The sequence below is a fragment of the Aulostomus chinensis genome, chromosome 1 (genome assembly GCF_037954235.1).
Source record: "Aulostomus chinensis isolate RoL2024-O1b breed Wild chromosome 1, RoL_Achi_v1.0, whole genome shotgun sequence".
NCBI lineage: Eukaryota > Metazoa > Chordata > Actinopteri > Syngnathiformes > Aulostomidae > Aulostomus > Aulostomus chinensis.
Genome location: NC_141320.1, coordinates 62,956,052 through 62,967,174, shown reverse-complemented (window position 1 = coordinate 62,967,174; position 11,123 = coordinate 62,956,052). Strand labels below are relative to the sequence as shown.

Genomic DNA, 11,123 nt, shown 5'->3' with positions numbered 1-11,123 from the left:
ACACACACACACACACACCTCAGGCTGCTGCATCTCCCCCTCGTTGCTCTGTGGAAATTTCCTGTCATGTTTGCACAAAACACCACTGACGTGTTTCCGTGATATGTTTGTGGGTTATTGACTCGGCGGAGGTCAATATTTCTTTCCAAAGGTTTCTATTCGTGGCTCGTGTCCATCTCCAACCGTGCGTGGCTCTCGTGTAACTGGGACAGGGTCAGGCTCTCATGGACGCCCGCTGAGTCTGTCACTTTCCACGCTGGCCGCCAATGAAGCGTGAGGTTTCCACTTGAACATATCAGGGTATTGTATGTAAAAAGAGAAGACACACAATCTGAACTCCGGGACTGTTGCAACCACTTTAGGAACATGCTGTGCTGCAGCAAATGTACACTATTACATAACTTTACACTGAGGAAGCTTTATAACCAGCAGAGCCTAAAATGCAAGCGTGATTATTAAAGTTACACTGGAAAAGTTGCCAACTTCTCGTTCACCGGGCTCCGTTTAATTCTTCGCACCTACCATACGCTCCATATGAACGTTTCACCTGTAGATTGGCCCAATCCTATTAGCAGGAATGAATTAGTGCCTATAGGAATCTTAGTCAGCAGCACACTAACACCAACCAAACCGAGGTCAGGCCGGGGGCATGTTTGCGTGTGCGGCAGCCAAGTAAATCATCCGTCAAACATGCCAGCTTCAAGGCTAAAGCTGAAACAGGGCAGGGTTGAGGGAGGCACACATTCAGAGGGGGCTTAATGGTGAGCATTGACACGCAAAGCTGCCGTACCCAAAATCCTCCAGAAACTCTGCGCTTTCTCCAAACACGCGCACGATGCCAAAGATGCACTAAAATCAATCTGAACGTTGGATGGATGTGGTGCAAACCCTTCTGAGGTGTCCGGCAAAGCAAATAAACACAAGATTATCGGGGTATTAATGGCAAGTGTGCTGTAAACAGAGTGTGACCTTTCATGCCTGCACGTGTTATGAGTGGAGGAGCGAGGTGGCTGTTTTGCAGTCAACCTCTAAAGTTCTCTTTTTTCCAACAAAACATGGACTTGTTTGTGTCCTGCTGCACTGCCAGAGCTGCGAGAGGAACAGGGTCAAAGACGGCTTATAATTAGCAAAACAGGCATCTGTAGCCTCGCCTGCCTTCAAGACCAAATTATTTAGAGCAGAACCAGAGAGAGAACATATATACACATATATATATATATATATATGTGTATATATGTGTATATATATATGAGCAGAAGCTATGTCATACGTAATATAACATGTTGAGTTGTCTCCCGCCTCACAGTGTCAGCTCGTTATTATTCTAATTCATTCATTGAAAAAACAAGGAAAGAAAAAAAGGTTGAGTTTGATATTTTAAAAAAGTCTTTTAATGTATATCAGGCAGTAACTGCAATAATAATAATAATAATAATAATAAAAATGTATAGATTAAGACATTTTAGCCCAGTTTTTTGGTTGATACCCTCAGTACCACCACACACACATGCACACGCACACACAAACATACACACACACACACTCCACCCAGACAGCGATTGTGAGCAGTGTGTGAGGTGTTCCAGATCGCCCCCCCCCCCCCCCCCCCACAGACAACTCATACATGTTGATGAATTGAGCAATAAACAACGTTAAAGGGAATGATTGAGCGAGGCCCCCGGTGTGCACGCTAAACGCCTAGTTAGAGAAATCAATCCCGGCCCATCATTAACATTTCAAAGGAGCGTAAATTATCTGAATTGATGCTTGTGGGGGAGAAGCAGTGAGGCCAGCAGGTAAGACCCCGCCATGAAATCATTTATGATGGAGAATGTCTGTGTTCCGTCCTCTAAAACTGGAAAGAACAACAAGTCGGGCTCATGCGGCTGTCCAGGAACTGCTCTGAGTCACGGCGGCCTCGCCGTCCAACAAGAACATTGCAATGTCATTCATTTGAATGTTACATCACGTGTTGTTTTTGAGCGGAGCTGCGTATCTTAAGGTGGAGCTGCTGATAACATTCGCTTGTGTAAGATGCATCAGAGAGAGTCTTGCTGTGCTTTTGTACGGAGCCTCCAATGCATGACCCTGTTACCAGGAAATGAAGACAACCGGTTTAGGCTGAAGGTCAGGACGGGGGCGGTTGTTGCTCAGAAGAAAAAACTTTATCTGGCATTGAGTTCAAAGAAAGATTCCACCATGTGATCAAAAATACAGCCTCAAAGGAGGAGACCTGTCGACAAATGCCAACGAGTGTTTGCGCTCAAGTGTGCAACTTAAGGTGCAGCGTTGGACAGCGTGAATGTTTGAATATTTCCCTGCAGTTCTATCACTCCTGTTTTCCATTCTTGATACAAAAATGTTTGTTTTTCCTGTACTGGTATTTTAAGTGCACTACCTCTGCCAAAGCGACTGTAAAAATGTCATTTTTGTTGTCATTTTAAACAGATCCACCTCAAATTTGAACGGGTCCTTTCTTGACTTGGGCTACGCCCCTCCGCCAAGTTTCAGTCGGCTATCAGAAAATAAACTCACCTAAAAATGCACTTCTACTTTGCCTGAGTTGCAGCCGCCATCTTGTGCAATGAAGTATTTTGATGACGAGTTGAATTATTCTGAATTTTGCCACGTAGATGCTCATTTGCACTGCAAATCTATATTGTCATTGGTCTCCTTGAAAACTAAGAATAAGTTTTGGCCTTAAAAAAAACGAAACTAACGCGGTCAAGTGTGAAAATGTGTGATGATACAATTCTGGACATGTTTGAGTGCAATCCAGATATTAAAGGTGTTTATTTAGAGGACAAGTAAGTCTGGTTTGTTCATGACGATGAACTGGGTCACTTGACAACAGCTCATTCAAGTTTCAGGTGTCACATACAGATGGAGATAGTGACATAAAACAAAGTTGTGAATACATACAACCATACAACACAATGAAATATTTCACCAATGGAATATTATATGTTCTTTTGGAACAACATTCTTGCATATGAATCTGGACATGATCTAGTAATGACTGACATTAACGTTTTTCCACAGAATGAGTGGTCTGAGATATAAACCCTGAGGAACGCCAGGTCTCAGAACATAAAACCTACAGGCGTAACCAACCAGAACCTGGCGAGACAGTCCGAAGCTTAGTATGATCTCATGATGGCGTGATCAGTGGTGTCAAAAGCGGCATTTGAATAAATTAACACCAGTATGATGGGCAGCTGCCAATCCAGAGGAGAGTAGTATGGGTGAAAGTGTTTATGGCATGAAACCAACACACACGCGCACACACACACACACACACACACACACACACACACACACACAATCCACTGAACGCATGCTGGTAATGATCTAGTGCTTACGAGCGTTTCTGCTAATTTAACAGCAGGCGGGAGGATGTTTCTCTTTCTCTGAACAAAACAAACGTTCATGGAAGACAACTGGCCAGGTTTCTATAAAATCTCATTGTGTCAGCCCACATGCGGTGGACTATTTCTTTACTAGAGCCTCATAATCTACCCCTGACCTTCTTTATGAGCCCATCTGCTTCACTTCATGGCTGCTGGGGCTGTTATCTCATGCTTTTAGCCAAACCAAGGCCGCGTTGAGGGTCACAGTGGGGTCACCTCTTGACCCGACAGCTATTATACCTCATGATGTAACCATGCGAGACACAGGACTGCGATCCGTGTGATGAAAACAGAGAGCGACGAGGGATTTGATCAGACATTCAACTCTATAACAGCAGAGAGAGTTATGACCGGAGACGCAGACAGGTACAATTTGAGTGGAAGGTCACTGCGTGCCGTCTTCCAGCTGTAAAACGGCCCATCACAATATTTTGTGTTCTCCGTTTTGTGTGTGTGTGTGTGTGTGTGTGTGTGTGTGTGTGTGTGTGTAAATCAGCTCATCTCTCCTGACATTTGTGTAAGATTATGTGGTGAGGAGTTCAGTCGTGCCTTCAGGTGGCGGCGAATCAAAAGAAGCTTTGGCAAGTGCATACGTTTGTTTTTTTGCTCCACTCTGTTTATAAAACAACTGCTACTGCACACGCACACACACACGCACGCACGCACGCACACACTGTAGGTACATACTGTTCTGAAAACACAAATACACACGCACTGTAGTTGTTTCTATTAGTAATATATGTCAGCTTTGGCCTTCGGGCAGCCATTGACAGCTGCTCCCTGATTCCAAAAATACTCATCATAGTTCATTTAACCCTGAATGTTGAAAATAATCAGGACAAGACATGAGCTACACACACACACACACACACACACACACACACTCACACACACACACACACACACACACACACACACTCACACACACACACACACACTCACACACACACACACACACACACACACACACACACCTTTGCTATAGGAGAGCTTAAAGGGACAGCAGGGATTTATATTATAAAGGTCAAGGAGTTGCAAGATTTATAAAGGAACAGACGAAGCACAGTCTGAGATATTTGACATTTAGGTTTAGTCAAGCGCCAAAATCACTCGATCCTTCAACTCCCATAATTTCTGGTAAATGCAGCGAGTAAATCTTTTCTACTTCCCTCCCCTCTAGAATACGAATTTTCCAGGGAAACCAGATGACATCATCAGATTGTTTTGTTTTGTTTTGATACTTTACAAAGCACTGCTTGCTGCAGCAGACTTCATGTGCTGAGGATGTTGTTGACTCCAAGAGAATCACAGACTTTTATTGAATAAGTGCACGTATAACTTGAATACTTGTGGCAATATTTCCAGATATATTTATATACCCGATGGTCGTGGATTTACATGTAACAGAGGAGTGGTGGAGTTCTGATCTCTTTGGTTCATTAAATGAGATTTCTTCCATTAAAATGCATGTCAACAGCATTGGAACGCAGCCTCAACCAACACATTTTGAGATAAAGGAGTCCCGAATGAGCAGAATGACTTCAAATGGGGGTCTGTGTCATACTGAGTCAAACTAAGGGTCCAGAAGATACCGGAAAAGTTGGGAAACCCCTGACTAATGAGCAGCTGCACCACCAGTGATTGTAAGAAGTGAGGAAGCTTCTGACAAATGTTTTCGTCAGTGTGTCAGCAAACAGCAGGGGACAGGAAGTGTTTACAGGCTCCTCAGAAGGAAAACATTATCAACAACTCAGTGTGAGTGAGCAGGCTGACGCGCTGCTTAATCATCAGTCCTGTCACGGGGGAGGATTTTAGCTCCATTACTCTGACCAATTCTCTCTCTTTCTCTCTATGTCTCCATGCCAAAACTTCACTCAGTCCTACACCAAAGCACTATAACCTCCCCCTCCCTCCCCTTGCACTCCTGCTGCGAGCTGATGCATGCCACAGAAGCAGTGACGTCACTTGTTTACTGTCTTGTCAGTTGCCGCTCGTTGCAGTGCAGCAGCACATCCAGCAGGGCTTATGTAACTCCCCCGGTGGCTGCTGCATGACAGCATGACAGGCAGTTTGCTGCAGAGGTGGGGTGTTAAGGGGAGGGGGGCATGCTTCAGCCAACACCACCCACTCCCACAAGGTGAATCCAGATGTACAGTTTAAACAGCCTAACAAATAATGCACTCTATATGTGTGTGTGTGTGTGTGTGTGTGTGTGTGTGTGTGTGTGTGTGTGTGTGTGTGTGTGTGTGTAGGGAGGGAGGGAGGGAGGGAGGGAGGGAGTCCACTCTGAGCTATGATGTACTCCAGCACTGAATTCACATCACACACACACACACACACACACACACACACACACACACACACACACACACACACACACGTTTCCCAGGATCCTCCACTGCACCAGCAGCAGCAGCAAAGAAGTAAACAACCCTGGCTCACTGTGTGACTCAGGGCTGCCCAGCTTCTCCTGCACAGACAGAGGTCACCCCCTGTTGGCAGAAAGACTTCATAACAACACCAAATATGGGCATCTGAGGAAGTAAAGGCGGAACCTCATGACAGTCCATAATATTTGTGTTTTATTTGACATTCAAATACTCTTTAGCATACAATGATATGCAGTATTGATTCTAGTGGCTGCAGCTATACTCCCACACATTGATATGCACATATATATAAACACACACACACACACACACACACACAGGTCAAAGGTTAGGGTCATGAGTGAGCAGCAACTTTGGGCTGGAGCAGCTTTAACTCACTGAAGCTGCCATTCACACTCAAAGCACATTTTTATTTTTAAAAGAGGTTTCTAAAATTGTATCCATGAAATAACCTGTAACTGTCGTTGTAACCGCTCGTTTTTCCTGACTACAGATTCCCCGCTCAGCTCACGACAGGAAACAAGAAGCTCCTCAGCCCTGCAACGTCCCAGCGGTGCCCTCTGCTGGTGGAAATTAGAACAATCACATTACGCATGGAAGGGATATTGAATACAACGGGGTTTTTTTACGATCATGTTTAAAACTAATGAAACAAATTTTAACATAATAATTGTTATGAAATATTTAATATCAATGTAAGATTTGAGCTTCGTAAGTGTGTTAGTGAGTACAAAAGTTTCGTCGCAGAAAACCAAGATAATGGTGGAACACGTCTTCCGCTCTTGTTTCCAGGGGAACTTTTAGTGTGTAGGACTCCGTTTGGCTTACCAGGAAGTGTGTCGTTCATCATGTAGCTTGTGACACCATAATTTGGACATAGAAGACAAGGGTAATTATGAAATCTTTCCAGAATTGTCTAATTATTGAGCTAATTTGTCGAGTTAACGCTCCTCAAATTAAATCAGAGAATAACACCTTCGCAATGAAAGCTTAGCTAACGTCAGACGTAGGAACGTTAGTCATTTAAATTGCATTTAATATCGCATTAAACTCGTTCAGTTAAAGTCTAATGAAATACCTTTACATGGTCCTTTTTGTTGGCAACTACTAGACACCGTCACGGATACAGTTTTATTTTGAAAAGGAACTAACCTGGCAGTAAAATAATATCAAAATAAAAAAGAGTAACTTATATTTTAACTGTTTTCGCCAGCCACGAATGTGTTCCAGATATTACGAGCTTAAACTGGAGTCTAAATTAAATTCTCATGTTTCAACATGTTGAGTCAGTGGATGAATAATCTGCGACTCACATTTTGAAAAATAATTCTTTACAGAACATGTTTTTAAAAAAATTGTTTTCTCTTCATCACCTCAATGTAGTTTTAATGAAGCATTTCAAAACTTCAACAGATTAGATTTTTTTGTTGTAATTCTTATTTTTTTTTCTGCTGTTTGAAAGATAACCAGGGATACCCCTCTACCTGTTAAATTATATGTGAATTTCTCTAAGTTTGTTTTTGGGCTGTTACTCACATTTGTTATTAATTAATCCGTCACATGTTTGGGGGGAATTGATTAATAACTGACTTTATAAGATCTGACAATAACATAAAATGCCCATCATGTTGCTTTAAGATGTTTGTTTTGCTAAATTGTCGATTAAAAATGCCATTTATTATATATATTTATATATATAAGAAAAGGACATTTTAAGATTTAGTATTCGTTGAGGATTTTTCTCGTTAATGAATCTGAAAGAAAAAGATTACACCAAATATGAGACAGTTTTTTGTTTTGTTTGTTTTTGTGGCATTTATTACAGATTTCATCATGGAGGGAACATCCAAAAGTGATGATGCTGGTCAGCTCTCTGTTGCTGCTCAGGTTCCCTTCCATGACCTGTGTACCATTTTAGAGAAAATCCAGAAGTCCAAACTTCGTCCAGATAAGTCCAAAATCCTCTGGAATTTCATGGAGTCATGGAGAAATTTTCATTCTGCCCTGCACAAAGATAACCTGAAATCCACAGACTCTTTCTTCCCAGCTATGCGCCTCATAGTTCCCTTGTTTGAGCGCGAGCGGATGGCCTACGGCATCAAGGAGAACATGTTAGCGAAACTCTACATTGATGCTTTAGGCCTCCCAAAGGGTGGCCCAGAAGCCAATAAACTTCTGAACTATCGAGCTCCGACTACAACCCAAGGAGAGGCTGGAGACTTTGCCAGCATGGCGTACTTTATCCTGAAGAAACGGTGCCCAAGCCATGGTAACCTCAGCATCAAAGAAGTCAACGACTTCCTGGATTCAGTCGCAATCAACAATGCCAGCAAGCAGAAGGACCTTGTGAGAAAGAGTCTGCTGCACCTCATCACGCAGAGCTCAGCTCTCGAGCAAAAATGGCTCATCCGAATGATTCTGAAAGACATGAAGCTGGGGATCAGCAAGGAAACTGTTCTCCAAGTCTTCCACCCCGACGCTGCTGAGCTCTACAATGTGAACACAGACTTGAACAAGGTGTGCCAGCAGCTGCACAACCCCTCCGTATCTTTGAGCGAAGTGTCCATCAGCCTTTTCTCAGCCTTTAAGCCCATGTTAGCAGCTGTGGCTAACATCCGTAATGTGGAGAAGCAGATGGGCAATAGCCTTTTTTACATCGAAACCAAGCTGGATGGCGAGCGCATACAGCTCCATAAAGACGGAGATGTGTACAAGTACTTCAGCAGAAATGCCTTTGAATACACGCAGCAGTTTGGAGGTTCCCCACTGGAGGGCTCACTGACGCCTCACATCCACAACGTCTTCAAAAGCCACGTTGTCAACTGCATCCTGGATGGGGAGATGATGGCGTACAACCCGACCACGCAGGTCTTCATGCAGAAAGGAAGCAAATTCGACATCAAGAGGCTGATGGAAGATTCTGAATTACAGACGTGCTTCTGCGTGTTCGACGTGCTGTTAGTCAACGACCAAAAGTTTGGCAAGGAGACGCTGAGGAAGCGACATGAGATCCTGCAGACGGTTTTCACCCCGGTGAAAGGAAGGATACACCTGATACCAAAAATGGAAGCTAGAACCATGCAGGAGGTTGTGAACTCCCTCAATGATGCCATCGACAGTAGAGAAGAGGGTATCATGGTGAAGGATCCGTTATCCATCTACAAACCTGACAAGCGGGGGGAGGGTTGGCTGAAAATAAAGCCAGAATATGTGGATGGCTTGATGGATGAGCTGGACCTGCTAATTGTTGGTGGCTACATGGGAAAAGGGAGGCGGGGCGGGATGGTGTCCCACTTCTTATGTGCCGTCGCTGAAGCGCCAAAGCCTGGCGAGAAACCCTCCGTTTTCCACACCCTCTGCCGTATTGGCTCTGGCTACACCATGAAGGAGTTGTACGAACTTGGCTTGAAGCTAGCAAAGCACTGGAAGGTCTACCGCAAAAACGACCCACCAGCATCCATCCTGTGTGCAACGGAGAAGCCAGAGGTGTACATCGAACCCAGCAACTCCGTCATCCTCCAGGTCAAGGCGGCAGAGATAGTCGGGAGCGACATGTACAAAACCAACTGCACCCTTCGCTTCCCCAGAATCGAGAAGATCCGTGACGACAAGGAGTGGCACCAGTGTATGACGCTGGCAGAGCTGGAGCAGTTGCGCAGCAAAGCATCAGGGAAACTCGCCTCACGACACCTTCGATTTGACAACGACGAACCACAAAAAAAGAAGCGCAAGATACCTGCTAAACCCAAGAAGGTGATCAGCATCATTGACCACTTCAAGTCCCAGGACCTGTCTGGGGTTACCAAGGAGACGGATATGTTTGAGGACGTGGAGTTCTGCATCCTGAATGGGACCCCGGACCACCCCAAGGCTGAGCTGGAAAAGGGCGTGGCCAGGTAAGCCTGTCGCTGGTGTTGTTGCTGAAACATTGGCTCTGATTTGAACCCATGATTACTGATGTCATCTTTCAGGTGTGGGGGTATCGTAGTTCAGAACCCTGGACGGGACACCTACTGCGTCATCGTCGGCTTAGAGAACATGCGCGTGAAGAACTTGGTCGCCTCCGACGAGCAAGACGTGGTTTGGGCCGCCTGGCTGCTGGAGTGCCTGGATCAGAAGCGAGTAGTCCCATGGCAACCACGCCACATGGTCCACATGTCTCCCTCCACCAGGGAACACTTTGGCAAGGAGTACGACAGCTACGGCGACAGCTTCTTCATGGACACAGACGAGCAGCAGCTGAGGGAGGTGTTCGGCCGGATCGGCAGCGCGGACACGTCGGTGGCTGTGAACGTCAGCCAGGTGGAGGAGCGATACGGCTGGGAGGACCTCCCCACCAGCATGTTCAGACCCTTCACTGTTTACATGGACAGCTACGCAGACATAGGCGACCCCAGCAGCGCCATACAGGCCTCCTGTTTGGACATCAGGGCGTTGGAATTCCGCTATCACGGAGGTACGGTGGCGCCGAAGTTGGAAGAAGGAGTGACTCATGTTGTCATCGCTGAGGACACAAGACTTCTGGATTTTAGGAGTCTGCGGCGCTGCTTTAAGAAGAAGTTCAAGATGGTAAGAGACACGTGGGTGACGGAGTCGATCAAAGCGGGCTACTTGATGAACGACAGCGACTACTTAGTTTGAAAAGCCGCTTATTAACATTTAAATAGCTACATGCTAGCATTTTAATCATCTCTTAATCACTGTCACAGGTGACAGAAGAGATTTTATGAAAAAAGTCCCTTCTCAGGATGAGTTTTATGAATAAATCAATGGAATAGAGTTTAAAAATGTTTATGTGCTATTAAAATACAAAGGCTTTACTTTTTTTGTTTAACTTTTAGCAGTGCAGTTAAAAACGTGCTGGACACTTTTCCACTTCGGGAGGGTTAAATTTGGTGAAACAGACAGTATGTAAGGTTTTAAAAGAGTGCTCTCATCCCGTTGGATGAACGACCGCCCATCAGCGCACATCTGGGAATACCGTAATAACTAATGATAGGTCCATTGTAATTTATCGTCTTCAAAGGGACACGATAAAAAAACCGCAGGTGAGAAATATTAGATGAAGGTTTAGGGAAAGCAGAGGTTTTTCTCATATTTTGGCGTTTTTAATACATGATCAGGCTTGGCTTCCTGCCTTTCAGACTGAATTGAGGGGTTAGTGTTATGTGTGAATCAGTGGAATGAGCCTTTAATGGAGAGAGCGAGAGCTACGCCGTTAACAGTGTGATGGTTTTATGATTTGTGTGATTTTTATGTGTTTAAGGAGAACTTGAATAAATTTGCTTCACCGATTTCAAAAAACATGAATGTTTTTTTTTTT

General features: G+C 44.6%; 1 protein-coding gene across 1 annotated transcript; it reads left to right on the top strand.

The window, feature by feature from the left end:
• The first annotated feature begins 6,547 nt into the window (after positions 1 to 6,547).
• lig4 (ligase IV, DNA, ATP-dependent) lies at positions 6,548 to 11,123 on the top strand. Its single transcript, XM_086204467.1, has 3 exons — positions 6,548 to 6,689; positions 7,626 to 9,696; positions 9,772 to 11,123. The coding sequence occupies exons 2-3, from the start codon at positions 7,634 to 7,636 to the stop codon at positions 10,439 to 10,441; spliced, it is 2,733 nt and encodes a 910-aa protein (XP_086060593.1). The 5' UTR covers positions 6,548 to 6,689; positions 7,626 to 7,633; the 3' UTR covers positions 10,442 to 11,123.